The sequence below is a fragment of the Stigmatopora nigra genome, chromosome 7, assembly GCF_051989575.1.
Source record: "Stigmatopora nigra isolate UIUO_SnigA chromosome 7, RoL_Snig_1.1, whole genome shotgun sequence".
Classification (NCBI taxonomy): Eukaryota; Metazoa; Chordata; class Actinopteri; order Syngnathiformes; family Syngnathidae; genus Stigmatopora; species Stigmatopora nigra.
Genome location: NC_135514.1, coordinates 15438385 through 15457664, shown reverse-complemented (window position 1 = coordinate 15457664; position 19280 = coordinate 15438385). Strand labels below are relative to the sequence as shown.

At 39.5% G+C, this 19280-nt stretch overlaps 2 protein-coding genes across 3 annotated transcripts in view; one reads left to right on the top strand and one right to left on the bottom strand.

Moving 5' to 3' along the window:
* Nucleotides 1-19280, bottom strand: part of ctsk (cathepsin K) — a 49659-nt gene that overhangs the window by 19248 nt on the left and 11131 nt on the right. For both annotated transcript variants that reach the window (XM_077721123.1, XM_077721124.1), the window contains exons 4-6: nt 10232-10426; nt 5984-6089; nt 2315-2450 (exon numbers count right to left, since the gene is read on the bottom strand). The gene's annotated coding sequence lies outside the window, so the exon portion shown is untranslated. The remainder of the gene's footprint in view (nt 1-2314; nt 2451-5983; nt 6090-10231; nt 10427-19280) is intronic.
* On the top strand, nt 735-15041 carry LOC144199465 (semaphorin-7A). The gene is made up of 14 exons (XM_077721120.1): nt 735-1036; nt 3231-3370; nt 3750-3812; nt 4208-4303; nt 4397-4502; nt 6010-6117; nt 6265-6404; nt 6463-6641; nt 6703-6811; nt 7694-7901; nt 9219-9334; nt 10226-10398; nt 10909-10964; nt 13119-15041. The coding sequence occupies exons 1-14, from the start codon at nt 916-918 to the stop codon at nt 13457-13459; spliced, it is 1956 nt and encodes a 651-aa protein (XP_077577246.1). The 5' UTR covers nt 735-915; the 3' UTR covers nt 13460-15041.

Below are 19280 nucleotides of genomic sequence, written 5' to 3'. Positions count from 1 at the left end.
CCTTTGGAGGTTACAAAATCGTGACGATGCTACCCTCTGGTGGCCAAAAAGCTCATGCTCAGTGAGGATTTGTAAATGCAGCAAACATATTTATGAGTGAACAAAATATTTAGTTTTTTTTTTAAAGCCCAAAAAATAATTTAGCAGTTGTAAAAAAAAAAAAAAGTGTATTTCTTTTGTACTAGTGTAGAAATTCCCATTCATAAAAAAATATTTTGGTTTATTTTACAATTTCAAATAATTTTAATTGTTTCATTATCCATCTAGTTTATTCCCTTAAGTTGAGGGGGTGCTGGAGCCTATCCGAGCTGATTACGGATACCAGGTGGGGGTGGGGACACTCTAAATCGGGAATTGGCCAATCATGCACAAGCAACAAAAGGACACCCAATCAATGCACAATTAGCCTAGCATCCATATTTTTGGAACATTTGATGAAACCAGAGCACCCAGAAAAAAAAACCACACCCCCAGATAAAACATACAAACTCTACACTACACTAAGGGTTCGAGCCCTCGACCCTAGAACTGCGATGCGGACGCGGCATCCACTCTCGCACCGTACTACCACCCTAAATGTGTCCCATATATTTTTCCGAGAACAGTTTCATTTTTCCGCAAATGCGAATGGGCTCTGCTTCTGATTGGACTCTATAAAAACTCACAACAGGTGGCGTGTGTGTGCGAGTGCGCAAATGTGTGTGTATATGTGTGTGTGTGGTAGCCAATTGTTGCCTAGCTGCCGCGAGGAGGAGCTTCCTCTTCTTCTTCTCCATCTTCTTCCCGGCGCCGCTCATCCAAGTCACCCACCGAGCCAGCGACCAAGCGACTGAGCCAGCGAGCGGCAGCCAGGAAGAAAGGCGCTAAAACGGCGAGGATCGTCATATACGCCATCCTTCATTTTTTTTCTACGGGATGAGTTTTCATTCCGGCGCAATGACGACCAAAACGCTTCCCCTCTTCCTGGTGGGGCTTTTCGCCGCCGTCGCCGCCGCTGTGACGGGCAAGCCGGCCAGGCTGAAATTTGTGGTGCACGGTAAGCGCGACCATTCGCCGTTCAATTTACGACAATGAAATGTATTCAAGACACTTTTGTCGCGAGTTAAACTCGAATATGTTAAAATGTCCCCTCCCCCCGTTGTTAACTGGGTCTTTGTTCCATGCCATTGACGGTAGTTGACGTCCAATCTGTTTTTTTTTTGGCGTGGGAGGAGTGAAAATTGGACGTCTGGCGCCGCCTGTGGCAGCCAGTGTTCATGAAAAAAATTATCAAATTATTTTTGGGAAAAAAAATAGATATTTTATTTATTTTAATGCCTGATTTAGAACCGATTTCAAAGGGATACGGGAACAATTATGTATAATATTAATTATAAATTAATAAAAGAATTATCAGTGATAATTTAGGAATGTAGTTTATAGCTACTTCTGAATTTTTTTCAAATGTATTTTATGTTTTTTTTTGCAACACTCAATTTCGAGGGGTTTTGGAAAGAATTATATATAATATTAATAAAAATTATATAAAAGAATGATCAGTGGTAATTTAGGAATGTAGCGTTTGGCTATTTTTTTAAAAAAAATAAAAATTAAATGTATTTTATGTTTTTTTTGCAACACCCGATTTCAAGGGGATATGGAAAAACTTTTATATTATATCAATTAAAATATAATATAAAATAATTATTTAGAATATTAGGAAAATTCAGCTGTGGGCATGGTTGTATAAATAAAAAAACAGCATATTTTTCATGTTATCTTAAAGTCGGAAGGTCGTACATGTGTTTAAAAATATCATATAAAATGATTTATTATATTGAGAAAATTCAGCTGCTGTCATGGTTATATAAATAAAAAATCTGCATTTTTTTATCTTATCTTAAAGTAGGATGTGTTTTTATTGGGTTTTTTGTGTTAAAATACTTAACGAGCACCCCAAATAAAAACATTTAATTTTTATGGCAACTCGCTTTCGTCAAGCGTCGATAAAAATATGAATTTAAATTAAAGCTGATTTCTATAATTCTCTAATTCCATTTGTCTTCCCGTGACATGAAATATGGCGGCGCGCTACTGCCCGTGTCTTTGCGCCGCTGCAATGCGGGGACGGCCGCGCTCGTGGAAATAATAACGCCAGGACGCTCTAGAAAATGTCCCTTTTGTCCCTTTTGACGCCATTCCGCTTTCATTTTACGTCCTCGGAATCGAGGGGGGGCCCAATCGGACGTGTGTGGGATTAAAAGAAGACAAAAAAGGGGGGTGCCGAAGCGCTAAAGATGACGTGTGGCGTCATTGTCATGCAGAGCACACTCACTTGCGCGACGACGCCGCTCGCTTTTCCGTAGACAAGGTGAAAGGAAGCCTTTAGGCGGGGGGGGGGGGGGGGGTCTCAGGGGGTGGTCGACGCCCCCCCCAAACCGGTTGAGGCGGAGGTCACCAGACGTTGCACGCTAAGGAATAAAAAGAGAAAATATAGATATATGATGGAAATTCGGTTGAAAAAGATGGGGAGATTAGCATTTTTAGCATTTTCTTTGAGGTGAAATCTCATTGGCTGTTGGAGATGTTTGAGTCTGATTGAAAAAAATGGACAATATGGAAAAATTTGTGTATTGGCCTGAATATAAGACGATGTTGTTTTTTTGGACTGAAAAAAAGTTGGGGTCGTCTTACATTTTGGGGTCTTTTTTAAGAGATACGTTTTGCATCACTTTTTGTTGATTTTAGGGTAAGGGTGTCAGACTCCGGTTGGTTTACGGGCCATTTTAGATAGAATATTTATATTTTTTGTTTATAAATGGATTAAAAGAACTGGATTAAAATCCCTGAAAATTCAGTTTTATATAGATTTAACACAATGTTTATTTTAGCCTTTTTTAAAATGCATTTTTAGATTTTACCACATGATTTTTGAACTAAAAACACAGAAAAAAATTGATTAAAAAATCACAATTATCAATTTAAAAAGGGGAAAAAGTGAGGAAATTTAATATACATCTATATCTATCATTTCAATTTGATCCTAAAACAGAAAGTTGGCACTCATTTACTTTCTCGGGCCGCACAAAATGATGCAGCTGGCCAGATTTGGCCCCCGGGCCGCCGCTTTGACACCAGTGTGGTTTCGGGTGATAGCATTATTTTCTAAATAGACAAAAATGCATATTTTCTTGAAGCAATGGTGATTCCATTGATTGATAGTATGACGTACGTACTACCTCCCTTTTCAGAACCGTCTCGCTTCCACTTTGACAAACCCGAGAACTACATCAGCATGTACCAGCAGGAAGGCGGAGACACGCTCTACGTGGGCGGGCGCGCCGTCATCTACGTGCTCACCTTCGGCAACCGGGGCGTACGCGACGTGCAGGTAAGAAAACCCGCATTTCGGACACGGCGCTAGCTCAAGGAGACAAAAAATAATAACTTTTAGCTAATGACAATTTAGCCAACGATTACCCTAGCATGCCGTTTTTGGGATGCAGTAAGTAAACCAGAATACACGTAAAAAAAACCCAAACAAGCCAAGCCAGGGAGAACATGCAAACTCCACACTACTCTAATGAAGACTCACCTGGGCTCGAACCCTCGACCCCAGAACTGCGAGGCCGACACGGCGACCACTAGTCCACCAGGTCGTAAACACCTCACACATTCAATCAAATGGGATTGTTATAAAAAAAATGGGATTTCCGGAGCTAACGGCTATCAGTATTTAGCATTTAGCTAACTCTTTGCTCTTCTGGCAGATTCCGGCACCCTCGGACCAGACCGCCATCGACACCTGCAAGGCCAAGGCGGCGCCTCTCGAGGTACGAACATAAAATTGCATCTTCATACTCTTTACGCTTTTTAAAATCCATTTTTGGATTTTCCAAAATGATTTTTGAACTAAAAACACAGAAAAATTGATTAAAAAATGACAATTATTGATTTAAAAGGGTGAAAATCAAAAAATGTCATATACATCTATATTCTTCATTTTAATTTGATCCTAAAACAGAAAGTCAGCACTCATGATTGACTTTCCCGGACCGCACAAAATGATGCGGCGGGCCACGTTTGGCCCCCGGGCCGCCACTTTGACACCTATGCTTTCGACAAAAAAAAACGACGACGACGCAAAGCTAACGATGACCAGATTTTGGACCTTAAGACGGGGATATCAGTCTGTCCCTTATTTTCTTAACTTTTTTTTGTCTCACAGCCGGAGTGCGACAACTTCATCACGGTCATCGAGAAAGTCAACGACACGTTGGTGGTGTGCGGCACCAACGCCGGAAGTCCTCGTTGTTGGATGTTGGTAAGGGCTAGCCGCCGGACGCCATTGTCGCTAACAATGCTAACGCCACAACCAGGCCAATATCTAATTTGCCGTCCAATTTTCAACCCGCAGGTCAACGACACGGTCCTGAGCGACATCCAGGGCGTGGGACATATCGGCTCGGCTTCCGACATCTCCCCGCCGTACCCCTCGCAGAAGTCCATCAGTTTGCCCACTGGTAAGCCATTTTTATTCAGCCAATCATTTTCCACGCATTCCCCATTTTGTTCACAGCATTTGTTGAACCTCAGAAAGACTTTTTTGAGCGTTTATTTACCGTATTTTCTAGCATATTAGGACCTCCACATATAAGCAGCACCCTTAAAATGGCTTTAAAACGGTTACTTTTCACAATTTCTCGCATATAAGCCGCACTAAGATTCAGAATTTAAACCTCCATATTCATCTGTTTTAAAAGTAAGTACAAATATGGTACTTAGAATGGAAAATCTATGAAAAAAATCTTAAAATTCACGTATTTCTGAGATTCTGCTTGTTGCCAGCATGTAAAAAGCGACAAAAGTAAGTCATGTGAGCACTACAACCAGCAAGTCTACTAAGATCAACGCCCCTATTCAAATGGCTAATTTTATAATCCTAATTTTGACACATTTTTGTGGCTTTGGGAACACACTTTAGCACTTTTAGCATTAGCACTGGCAACGCTAGTTGTGTATAAACTGGATTCCTAAATAGAAATGTCTTCTATTTTTCATCAAATGTGCAAAGATGCTAAAAAGGACGTCGCAATCGACTCTTTTCATCATGTCAGCTCTGCACTTTTTTTCTCTAAATGTGATTCATGATATCCTCATCTCGTAATTGTGCCCGAGTTGATGACTCGGAGATTAATGACAATCGCCATGGCAACGCCAGAGAAAGAGAGGCTGATATGTTAAGTCTCCTGCCCCTGCTTCTTCTCTTCCTCGGCTTTATTGAGTTAAATAAAAAAACCCTCAGGGGTCTTTGCCTCGGTACTGCGTGTAATGTTCTTTCTGGTTTAATCACATTTGTCCAAGTGGCGGCCCCGGGGGCCTAAACTGGTCCGCCGCATCATTTTGTGTGGACCGGGGAAGTCAATGATGAGTGCCCACTTTGTGTTTTAGGATCAAATTCAAATAAAGAGTTACATTTCCTGATTTTTTACCACCTTTATATTAATAATTGTACTTTTTATCCATTTTTTTCTGTTTTTAGATCAAAAATCATTTGGTAAAATCTAAAAATATATTTAAAAAAGAATATTAGAAGAATATTTAGAGCTTTTAATCCAGTTCTTTGAATCCATAACTGTAATTTTTGAATCATTTTTTTTAGTTTTTATTTCAAAAATCATTTTGTAAAATCTAGAAATATATTTCAAAAAAGCTCAAATAAACATTGTTTTAGATCTAAAAAAAACGGAATATTTAGGTCTTTTAATCCACTTCTTTTAATCCATAATTGTAATTTTTTATCCATTTTTTCAGTTTTTCGTTCAAAAACCGTTTTGTAAAATCTAAAAATATATTTGAAAAAAGCTCAAGTAAACATTGTTTTAGATCGATTAAAAACTGAATATTCAGGGTTTTAATCCAGTTCTTTTAATCCATTTATATTAAAAAAAATTAAAAAAATCTAAATATTATATGAAATGGTGGACAAATGATTGGTTCTTACCGGATTGCTGTGGTTTTTGTGTCCAGAGGGTAGTTTGTACTCGGCCATGTCGGCGGTGAGCGGTCACGCCGGCTCCATCCGTCGGACGTTCGGGCCTCAAAAGCTCCTGAAGACGGAGAACATTTGGCTGCTTAGTAAGTGAGGACATACAATCGGACATTTTGCAAACCACACATTTCATTTTTTTGTTTTTTGCAACAACGGTACGATGACAACAGACATGTAAAAAAACTAGGGCTAACATTTTAGCCTGTTATGCTAACTAAGATATGTCCACTCAGACCCTCAGTTCGCCGGAGCCGCCATTATTCCGTCTTCCCTCAAGTACAAGGAGGAGATCTACTTCTTCTTCAGCGAGATCAACAAGACGGCCCGCGTGGACGAGGAACCGTACCGTGCCCGGATTGGCCGCATCTGCACGGTAACCACCGCCGCACCCGTCGCCCGTGGCTCAAGCTCAACTCCCCGTCGCCCCCTAGGTGGACGAGGGCGGGATCAAGGCCCTGTTGGCCGACTCGTGGACCACGTTTATGAAGGCCCGGGTCATGTGCGGCTCGGGAAATACGCAGCAGCAGTACAACAACATGAAGCAGGCGGTGGTTCTGACGGCGCAAGACAAGCGGGCCGGCGTCCTCTACGGACTTTTTTCCAACGCCTGGTGAGTCAAATTGATGCGGTCCGGTGGTCCCCGGGGTGGCTTTATCACTGACTTTTTCCAGGGGGAGGACCGTCATCTGCGCTTACTCCATCGAGGATATCGACCAGGCCTTCTCCACGTCCAAACTCAAAGGCTACAGCAGCTCTTTTGTGGGAAATCGACCGGGAACGGTAAGGACGGGGCTCCTTCCGGCCTGGGTCCCTTTGAATGGAACAATTGTCCCTATTCTATCCAATAGAAAGCCCTAACCCTAAAAAAAGTTCAATTTCTGTGCGCCTTATAATCCAGTGCGCCTTGTATATGGAACCATGTGAAATTCCCTTTACTACTGCTAAAATTAATTGACATGTATCACACCATCACTTACTACTATAGTTCCATCTAGTGGATGTATAATACAACCCACCACCACAACTACTACTATCACCACTACTACTGTTACTACTACTACCACCACCACCACCACCGTTACTACAACTACTATTACTACTACTAATACTACTACTGTTACTGCTACTACTGTTACTGCTACTACTGTCACTGCTACTACTGTCACTGCTACTACTGCTATTACTGCTACTACTGCTATTACTGCTACTACTGCTATTACTGCTACTACTGCTACTACTTCTCCTACTACCACTGTTTTTATTCCTACTACTACTTCTACCACCGTTACTATTCCTACTACTCCTCCTACTACTACAGTTACTCCCACTTCTGCGAATGTTACTATTCCTACTACTACTACTACCACTACAGTTACTCCCACTCGTACGAATGTTACTACTCCTACTACAACAGTTACTCCCACTCCTACGACTGTTACTCCTACTCCTACTACCACAACCACCACCACTACTAATACTACTACTGCATTTTATAGTCCGATGTGTCTCACATTCAATTGCACTCATCACTAAAAATCTAAAATCTAAAAATCCGATTAAGCCACTTTAACTGATGAGGTGGCCGAAAGGATTCCAAACCAAACCAGTTTCGGTTCCAGTTCCAACCTGACGGCTTCCCAATCGACCGTTGTCGCCCCGCAGTGCGTCCGAAAGAATTCGTCGGCGGCGGGTCACAACGACATCAAAAACCTGGGCGTGATCCGATACCACCCGGAAATCGAGGACGTGATCCGTCCGGTGGGCGTGGCCCCCTTGGACCTGCCCACGGACGACCAGATCACCCGAGCGGTGGCGGACATCGTCCTGGCCGTCAACGACGAACACTACAGCGTTCTCTACCTGGGAACGGGTGAGTTTTTCAAAAATGGAACGACGATTCTTCAGCCCTAAAAATCCTATTAAGTTTTGGCGTTTCCAGCAGCTCATTCATTCTCTTGGTGAATAATTGATGTCTGATGTGACATCATTACTAGTCCCTCCACATGTGGACGTTTTGTGATCAAATATGCACGGCGAGCCGCCTCCAAAAAATTGCCTGGCGCCGGAGGGAGATCGCCATGGCAACCCCCTCGCAAAGTCATTCTCTTTGGCTTTCTCTCTGGTGATCACAGATGTCACATAGAAGGACAGAAATGTAGTTATGCTACTCTTTCCTCCCACTTCATACATTTCCCGTGTTTCGTCAAATCCTGAAAATCGGGCGCCTTCAACTAAAAACATAAACCAACAAAAATATGCAGTTTTTTTGCCATATTTCTCTACAGTAGCCCTAATCTTTTTTTGTAGAATTTCGACGTTAAAGTCAGTTTTTTTTCCGGCGATACGTTGGTCAAGTGGACAACATATCCGCCTCGCAACTTCAAGATCGAGGGTTTGAGCCCGAGATTAGAATCAGAATTGTTAATTTTTTGTCAAAATCTCAGGCTGTGGTTAGCGCCTCTGTCTCGCAGTTTTGGGGTCGAGGGTTCGATCACAGGTCGGTCCAAGCTTTGGTACTCCAGTTTCCTCCCATATCGCCAAAACATGCATGCTAGGCTAACTAGCTAACATTAAATTAGCTCAAGGTATACGTTGTTGATCTACTTGTGCCCTGCGATTGGCTTGCTTTCGGTTTTGAGTCTCCTCCTTGGCTGGGATTGGCTCCAGCACCCCCTGAATATGTGCCAACTTTTCTTCTCTGGAGTCCAATTCTTCCAATATTTTTTTCTTCTTCTTGCGCAATTTTGGAGCTAGCCATCTCTTTTCTCCAAGAGGGCACACTTTCAAGTAACGACCCACAGAAAGAAAGAAAAACTGAAGCTGCCCACTCAGCAGCCGACGAAGGTTGTGCACCGTCAACCATTTTTCCAGCCCGCAGTGGCGTTGCTAAACAAAAGACGGCGTGCCGTTGGTGGAAAAGTAGAAGTTGTGGGCAGTAAAAGCACGAAAAATGCCAAGGCAACAATTCCTTTGGGGATTATTTGGCAGCTTTCTATGCAAATCAACTCATTTTTATTCTCGCTATCGAAAAATAACAATGCGAGAATCGAGAGCTTTAAAGCCAGTCTTGACACTACTGAAACAAACCTTGACGTATGCAAATGACAACAAAAATAGCACAATGTCTCGCTTACTTATGTAAAATACATCATTTAAAGAATGTTTTATGTTTGCTTTGTCTTGATAGAACAAGGAAAAGTCCTGAAAGTTCTTCACAGCAGCGAAGGAGTGTTCATTATCTCCCAATACAGCATGTTCCGCAATGAGGGCCCCGTTCTTAACATGGCTATCAACCCACAAAAGGTACCCAAAAACACATTTTATTCACTGACTTTTAACTTTTAAGATATTAGCTAAGTCTATTAACCTTTATAGTGCACTGATTTGGCTAATTGGAAGCTACTAGCTAGTCTATTCCTCTTTATAGGGCACTGTTTTAGCTAATTTGATGCTACTAGCTAGTCTACGCATCATTAGATGGCACTGGTTTAGCTTATTTAATGCTAATGGCTAGTCTATTAATCTTTATAGGGCACTGGTTTAGCTAATTGGATGCTATTAGTTCGTCTATGAACCTTTTTAGGGCACTGGTTTAGCTTATTGGGTGCGATTAGCTAGTCTATTAATCTTTATACGGCACTGAATTAGCTAATTGGATGCTACTAGCTAGTCTATTACCCTTTGTAGGCCACTGGTTTAGCCTATTGGATGCTACTAGCTAGTCTATTAATCTTTATAGGGCACTGGTTAAGCTAAATGGATGCTATTAGCTAGTCTATTAACCTTGATAGGGCACTGATTTAGCTATGTAGATGATACTAGCTAGTCTATTAGCCTTTTTAGGGAAGGAACATTTTTATTTCTATTATCTCGCGCAGATGTGACTCTTTAAAATTACTATTTTTATAGGGAAACACACTTTAACTGAATTTTTCCTAAGTTATCCATTTGTCCATTTATATATATATTCTTTCAATTTAAAAAAAATCTGTTTTTCTTATACACACAAACTATATTTATAACTACATTTGTAGGTGACCCAATTTGGGCCATGTCGGTCACCGCCCATGGGTTTACACTTTTTAAACAAAATTAAATGACCAAAATACTCGCCCCCGTTAAGGGTCAAGCCTCACAAAAGCAGCCATTTTAAAGCAAGACACAGAAAATAAGGGCACTTTGTTTACGGCGTAGGGTCACCTGTACGTGGCCACGGCGGCGGAGGTCCAGAGGCTGCCTGTGGCCGACTGCGGTCGCTACGGCGACACGTGTCGCGACTGCGTCCTCTCGCGGGATCCGTACTGCGCTTGGGACAAAGCCAGGAGGCGCTGCATGGCCATCCCGCTGGGATATAACGTCACCACCGGGTAAGTTGCCCTCCATTTTTCTGAAAGTCTACAAAAAGACAGCATATCTTGAATTTTGTCAACAATTAAAGAAACCAAAGTGCTTTTAAAAAGACCTCAATTAAAATATCCCCGAATATAAGACGACTCCCTCTTTTTCAAGTTAGAAATATGATTTTTTTTTTAACAAAGAGTCAATATTTCGACCCCGATTTTAAGACGACGACATTTTTTCAGTCTTATTTTGATGCAAAAAAATAGCACCTTATATTTGGATCAATACGGTACTTTTTGCATGTGGTATTTTTGAAAATATGCCGATATGATACATAGGAAAAGTATAAAGGAGCAGTACTGAGTACTTACTGTATATAAGTATGTACTCAATGTACTTAAAGCATTTTTACTGCAATATAGGACACAAATAAGGCCATTTTTTGTTTCATTGGCACATTTTGGGTGACTAATTGCTCTCTGAGAGCGTTCTAAGAGCAATCTAAGTTTGTCCTCTGTGTCTTTTTGGTGGAACAGGACGCTGATCCAGAATTTGGACCAATCCAACTCGTCCGTTTGCGGGGAGGCTGCCGGTGAGCACAATATCTCGATTATGCATCTTAATTAAAGTGCTGGTTGGGAGATGACGATCACTTAATGGAGCTGGGGCGGAAAATGCAGGGGGCGGGATTTGATTTGGATTTTTTTTTTTGGTTGCCGGGAAGATAAACGAATTTAAAGTGGAGAATTGGAATGACGCAATCTGGAAAAATCTAGTTTTTTTTTTATTTAGGAAGACATGATTAATCGAGCATCCTAAAATTAATTAAAAACAAAATTAATTGTCTTTTTTTGGGGGCAGGACTGATATTGCAGAAAAAAAATAAAAATAAAAAAAATACAAAAAATAAAGGACCAAATTTTTCGTTAATATTATTATTATATCATTGATTTAGCATTTAAAAAAAATAGTTAATAAGTTAATTGATGGCCATTCAGTCCTTCCATTGAACGTTAAGCGGATGTACTTTTAACAATGATGGTACTTTAAAGGCTTTATTGCTTTTTTTGTAGATTTTTTTTGCAACTCGCCCACTCCATTTTGTCTGTAAAGCCAAGAAAAAGCAATTAATGAACCATTGTTTGAGCTCAAGGGAAAATATGGCCTCTGTTTTAAGGCGATAAGTCATGAAAAGGAGGAATAAAGCACCAAAAAAAATGTAGCCATGACAACAATCCCTCAAATATTGCAAATATTGCAGTTATAGACCAGAAAAGGCTGCCATAAAGTCAAAACCGCATAATAGGGTTATTACCACCACAATAAAAGTTTTCGTGCCTACACGGAAATACAGAATTACACAAGTCCAATGATCAAAAAGGGTATATTTATGAAATATTACAGCCATAGGCACATCAAATGAATGTATTAATATATATAGTATGTGTATATAAATATAACAACGTAATTACAGTACTCACAGTGAAAATACTTCTTCTCAGCCTGAGATAAACCCTAAAAAAACAGGTATATGCGAGTTTTAATCCAAGTCAGATATGGGCAAACTACGGCCCGCGGGCCACATCCGGCCCGCTGACATTGTCCAAAACATTTTTATATTTCTTAATACACTCCTTCACTAACTTTGTACTTTATACTTTTTACTTTAATGATGAGTGATGAGTATATTAATAGTACTTTTGCCCTTTTTTTCAGCTTGTTTTATATGTACCGTTAACGGATGCACTTTTTTATATATATCCTATCTTTTTGCCCATGTCTGGTCTAAGTCCTTTGTCTTCAGTCCATTGTCCGTGATATTCGAGGGATTACTGTAGTCATGGTTTCTTTAAATCTATTCGGTCCAGTGGATGCGTGGTTTGTGCGTCTGGCTCGCAGTTTGGGGGTTGTGGGTTCAATCCCAGTTTGCATGTTCACCCTGGGCTTACGTGGGTTTTCTCCGGATACTCCGGATTCCTCCCACCTACCAAAAACATTGGATTGGATTGGATTGGATAACTTTATTCATCCCGTAATCGGGAAATTTCTTTGTTGCAATAGGAAGAGGGTGAGGATGCAGGAATAGAAAAGGCATTATACACAAATGGGTACTTAATAGTAAGTTAATAAATAAATACATGAATAAATATATAAATAGGTAACTGTGTTGGTGAGATATATATATACATACACATACATATATATACAAGCACATCTACACTGTATCCGAAATTCGGGAGGTCCTAACCCACAGCCTTTTTTGAGTTAAAGAGCCTGACGGCTGATGGGAGGAAGGATCTGCGGAAGCGCTCCTTCCTGCAATGAGGGTGTAGCAGTCTATTGCTGAAAGAGCTTTGGAGGGACTCCACAGACTCATGCAGGGGGTGGGAGGTGCTGTCCATGATGGACCTCATCCTGGTCAGCATCCTCCGCTCTCCCACTTCCTCCACAGAGTCCAAAGGACAGCCCAGAACAGAGCTGGCCCTCCTGATCAGCTTGTTCAGCCTGTTCCTGTCCCTCTCCGTGCTCCCACTTCCCCAACAGACCACTGCATAAAACACAGTAGATGCCACCACAGTGTCATAGAAGGTCCTCAACAGTGACCTGCACACACCAAAGGACCGTAGGCTCCTCAACAGGTAGAGGCGGCTCTGGCCCCTTCTGTACAGGGCATCTATGTTTGTGGACCAGTCTAGTCTACTGTTGAGGTGGGCTAATTGTACGCTCTCTTGTGGATTTGGGACAGCCCTGAAACTCCGCCGGACGTCCCCCAAGGAAGTGTTGGTGCCGTTCAACACCTCGGTGTTCCTGCCCTGCCGGGTGCGCTCGTTCCACGCCAGCTACCGCTGGGAGAAGGACAACTGCATGAAGAACTACCCGTGCCTCTTCTCCGGCGACTTCTGCGTGCTGGGGCCGGCCTTGGACACGCCCCTCAAGGAGGGCGTCTTCCGCTGCATGGCCACCGAGGACGGCTTCAAGGTGGAGGTGGTCTCCTTCAAGTTGGCTAACGGCGGGCGGCGGCCGGCTCTCGGCGCCGGGCCCTCGCTCTTGTTGGTCGCCATTGCCGCCGCCTTCTGGCTCCGTTAGCGTGGTCGGCGCTAACGGCGTATTCTTGACGGTTGTCGAGTCATGGGAAGTCCGCGGGAGGTTTGGTTCACCGTGTGAGGTAGCGGCTCAAATTAAATCGACAAAATTGATAAGCTAGCAGCGTTTAATTCATTGCCTGGCTTTAAAGGGGTGCTTTTATTGTGAAAATCGGAACGGGAACCTGAAAAGTGGCGATATAAACAGCGCCAACATTGAGTTTCGTTAAAAAAAATGATTTAAATTTCTTTTTTTTAAATTAGATGTTTTGGTCAAATTATGTATTGGACCATTTTTTAAAATGTATACAATTTATTTATTTTTGATAGGATGAGATGAAAATTTGATATCAATTTGACCCAAAAATACCTTTGTATTATTTTTGCTAAAAGCAAAGCTAGCAATTAAATAGATTCTATGAAAAAGAGATTGTTTTTACAAAAAGTGACCCCAAAAATGCCCCAAAATCAACAAGAAATGCCCTAATACCATGCCGATTACTCCAAAAATAGAATTTTCTAGTTCTCAGTCAGGTCCTGAACTATAACAATTTTTAAAAATGAGAAGAAAAATAATCATAATTCTAAAATTTAATTTCCAGGACGTGTTTTTTTTTTAATTCTGAATGTATTTTCTGAAATGATGAATGTACAAAGATATATCCGTAAAACATTTCAGTATATTTTGAAACAATCACCACTTAAAAATAACGTGATATCGTCTTATATTCAGTTTTGAAACAATGAAAATTGGGCTGTTTTTTCCGTCTTTTTGGGTTCCCAACGCGGGTAAAAAAAATTAATGTGAACCAATCCTCTCGCGGCGTAATGCTAAGTTTGGACCATCCACGTTTTTTCGGGTGCGCCACACATACCCGTACAAAATCCACGCAAATAAGCTAAATAGCAACAATTGTTTTTTGGCGCAACCGAACAAATGCGGCAGCTCTCAACGTAGCATCAAAGCTAACAACATATCCAACCAGTTGAAAGCAAACCTTGAAAAAAAAAACAGGCCGGTATTTTTGGACAATTTCTTTGGATCTTTTGACTTAGATTGCGCTTCTTTGTGGATATGTGAAAGTTTTACGTCAGACATCTTACATCATTTCTTCTATGGTTGCTAGTTTTGAGAGAAAAAAATGCAGTTTTTAAGGCCTTAATAATACTTTTGGGACATCAACTCCTAAGCACAATATTGAAGTTGATGCAGATTATTGCGCGCTGACTGGGATTTGGGCAAAAATGGCCGACCGACCGACCGTCACTGTGTCTGACTCCGCCCCCCTTCGAGCCAGGGCGTTTTTTTCTCGCATCTTTTTAACGCCACGGCGCAATTTGTCTCGCTCACAGTTTTGCCGCCTCACGTCGGTGCTTTAAGGTCAAATTCATCAAGTTTCGACATTTTGGAAAGTCGGCGCCAATTAAAATAAAATGCAAAAAATTAAAGCGATAAAATGTTTTAACTCTGGTGGAGAAAAGTGGAATTGATATTAAACAGAAATGTAAAAAAAAACATTTTGCTATGAGAAAATTGGATTTAAAAGACATTTCTTTACAAATGTACCCTTTTTTATTTTTTAATTAAGAACATTGAAAATCATTTTTAAAAAATAACATTAAATATTGACTATTAGAAGAAATATTGGAAGCATTTTTCAGGTCAGTCAACATTAAATCAGACAAAAATATTCAGTAATTAATTCGATCATCAATGAATCATATTTATTTTTATTATTATCTATTCATGTTAGCATAAAAGTAGCGTATTGGCCCGAATATAAGACGACACCCTCTTTTTCAAGAATAAAAATTAACTTTTTGAACACCAAATAAATTTTTTATACAAAAAATAATACCAGTAAAATGACGATAACAATATTTAAAAAATTTTTTATTTTACCTGATTCAAATCAAGCAAAAACTACACTAACCATCAAAGCGTTCAGAATTGACTTTAACGATATCTGGCGCCCTCTAGCATTGCGAATGTCCATAATATCTAGACCCCGAATGTAAGACGACGACTTTTCAATCCTATTTCAATGCAAAAGACGGTAAATCTGTGAGCAAGATTTTGCGACGGTGTTTTTTCTGCAAACCTCCTCCATCCATTTTTACCGAATTTAAGAAAAAGGCTTCATTTATTTGACTATGGTATTTCGATTTGTGATGTATGCGTACGTTGTATCGCTGCCAGTGCTGATTTCCGCCATCGCTGCCTCTTTCCGTTGACGTTGTTTGTCTCCACGGATTTATGTTTGTTGGAACGTGATGTGTAAGCATTTCTTTTAAATAGCGATTCTTAAAGCTGTGACAAATTATAACAAAAAAAACAACAACAAAAGGTCTAAAAACAAAAGCTACGTTGAGCCAATTTGATCTTTTCCGCTTTTTACTGCATGATTATCGCGACCAATCTCGGAGGTGGGAGACGCCGTCACCCGGGGTTAAGCTACGAAATCTAGTCAAGGTTTAACTTGAATTTTAATGAAACGCACTGAATACATTTTTCCGTGACTCCTCCCACCTCTGACGTCATATCTAACGCCCCGCCCCCTGCCCATCAACAGCTTTATCGTCTTTCTGCTTGTCGACTAACTTCATATACAATAATTAAGCTTTTTTTATACCAGCTACTTTATAGTTAGCCTATCGCAAAGAGCGGTCGCGTTTCGAGATAAACATCTGTATTAAATCAGGGGTGTCAAAATACTTGCTTTTTTGCTGCCATTGACGTCCAATCAAAATGGATTGGACGTCTAGTCTTGCCAATTTGAGTCAATGAGTTCATGTTACATCACTTCCTTCTCATTTTGGGTTACTTACGTGTCACTTCCTGTACATTTTGGATCATTTCCGATTTTTTTCAAAGGACTTTCTTGTTCGTTTGTCACTTCAAAATGATTTTTGGGTATTTCTGGTGACTTCTTGTTGCTTTTTAGCCATTTTAATGTCTTTTGGGTTTCTTTATTAACTCATTAACTGCCATTGAAGCGGCCATTCTGACACCCCTGCATTAAAAAATCCCGATATTTTATGTCCGCTTTCACGAGGAATGTTATCGACAGCCGCCATCTTTGGCAGGTGGACTTTGGGACCGGTCGCACGCTGTTGTGTCGCTCTGAGGTCTTGAGTGATTTACACAATGTTTGCCTAGCAACATGGTGTCTTGTTGTTGGTGTCCATCACTTCATACGGTAATCAAATGATTATTAATGGATATTAATGATGCCATTGTTTTTTTTTTTGGAAAAGTTTCATATATATCTGGTGCAATAGATATTCATGTAACAAACCTTTATTGACATGTGCGGTGGAAACCAATAAAATATGAATAGAAATGACGATGACTGTGCTTTTTTGGGGAACAGATGGGTGATCTAGAGCCAAAATGGCGGCGCGTGGACGGGGGCAGTGGCTCTTTGCTCTACAGTTTGGTTTTTTTCTCAGTTTTATCGTTATTTATGAACATCTGCGAGCCAAATATTTATTATATTAGGCGCCTTATTTTTTATTTTATAAAAATAGAAAGTGATGCAAAAATGGTAAAAAAAATTAATGTGACCTAGAATTGTGCGATAAATATTATAAAACTGCAATCTTATTTCCCCTTTTCTATATAAATATATTAAAGTTAATGTATTTATTACTATGTTAATATGATATATTTTTATAAAATTTTAAAAACATATATTTTTAAAAAATATACTTGTGAATATTATATATTATAAAATGGTATTATTACAAAAATTATTGTGCCAATAGATATCATAAAACTGCAATCTTATTTTCCCCTATTTTTTATATAAATATATTACATTTAATTTCTTTATTTCTATGTTAATATGATAGATTATTAAAAAATTTAAAAAACATATTTTTAAAAAATATATACTTTTGACTCATAATTAAAATACTATTACTTTTTTTTAGCCAGAAAAAAAATAACGTGTCGTAAAAACTGATAAAACAAGAATTTTCTCCACATAAAAATAAGCAGGTTGCCGCAGAAACCTTTAATGAAGGGCTAAAGGTCAGCGTTTTTTTTCTATTAAAAAAAACGGTCAGGTTTTGCGTCCAAAATTTGGACTTTTGATTCGGTTTTGCTCCAAAAAAGTCATTTTCCTGAACCGCTTAGCTCGGCTTTTCTTTCGGTTTTATTTGACGGCAAAAAGTCGTCTGACGTAATTGACTCTAAAAGACAAAAGGTCACGGGACGTCAAATGTCTCGGACCAAACAAGACGCTGCCCTTTAAAATCTGCTTGCTAGCTAACGATCCAAAGCTAACCTTTAGCTCCGAGCCTGCCCCTGACAAAAAATTCATTCATGTATCAACTCGCCAGCTCATTAAAATAAGAGCGAGGTTGTTGTTTTAAAAGTCAACGTTTCCTAGCAATTCCAGTAGATCAGAATTTGGATCAAAAAAAGATCGTAAAGAGATATGGAATAGGGTAAAAGAGATCTTTTTATATATATTTTTTAATGTATTGGATTTTATTTTTAATAAATGGATTAAAAGCCCTGAATATTCAGTTTTTTCTAGATCTAAAACAATGTTTATTTTAGCTTTTTATAAATATATTTTTAGATTTTACAAAATGATTTTTGAACTAAAAACAGGAAAAAATGATTTAAAAAATGACATTTTTTTATTTATAAGGGGTAAAATCAGGAAATATAATATACATCTACACTCATTTTAATTTGATACTAAAACAGAAAGTCGCCACTAATAATTTACTTTCTCGGGCCGCACAAAAAGATTCAGCGGGCCAGATTTGGCCCCTGGGCCGCCACTTTGACACCAAAAGGTTTACTCACTACAATCAATTATTAATGACCTTGTTATCGGGGTTCATAACCAGTGTCACAACCATTTTCACTAATTTTTAATCCCTATTTATGTTTTTTAACCGAGTTTGACTTTAAAAAAGTGAGCAGAGAAACAAAAAGAAGAAAAAAAAAGAAGTAGTCAAGTTTTGGAAATACTTCCACATTCCTGAACATCTCACACACAATAAATGTTCACACACAAGGAGGAGACGCAAACTGGTCCGACACACTGGCCCAGTACAGACGGCTCAAAAAAAAAAAACACAGTACGAGCAGCCGGACCGCCGGGAAGGTGAGTTTTAAACCAAAACAAACCAAAAAAAACGCTCTCTCGATGCCGTTAATGCGACTTAAGGTGAATTTTCAAAATCGATGCTCTTGTGCTTTAAAGTCGAGTTGCGCAATCTGCTGTCGGCGGGCCAAAATAAAGTCAATGGAAAATAAATGATTGAAGGAATTTTTACTGCTAATGTTGATTTAACCGTGGTTTTTTTTTGTTGCATTACTTGAAAAATGTAGGGAGAAATATTTGAAGAAAACTAAGGCAGGCTTTGTGTGTGTTGGCAATAAGGAAGATTTCAAAAAAAGCATTTTTTGATCTATTGCATTCATCTATTGGTGTCAAAGTGGCGGCCCGGGGGCCAAATGTGGCCCACCACATCATATCGTGTGGCCCAGGAAATGAAAATCATGAGTGCAGACTTTTGACCCTGTTTCAGGGTCAAATTAAAATGAAGAGTATAGATAAGTATATTACATTTCCTGATTTTCCCCCTTTTACATCAATAATTGTCATTTTAAATCAATTTTTTCTGTGTTTTTACTTCAAAAATCATTTTGTAAAATCTAAAAATATATTTCAAAAAGCCTAAATAAACATTTTTTTACATCTATAAAAAACAGAATATTCAGGCCTTTTAATCCGGTTATTTTAATCAATAATTGTCATTTTTTAATCCATTTTTTTCTGTTTTTAGTTCAAAAATCG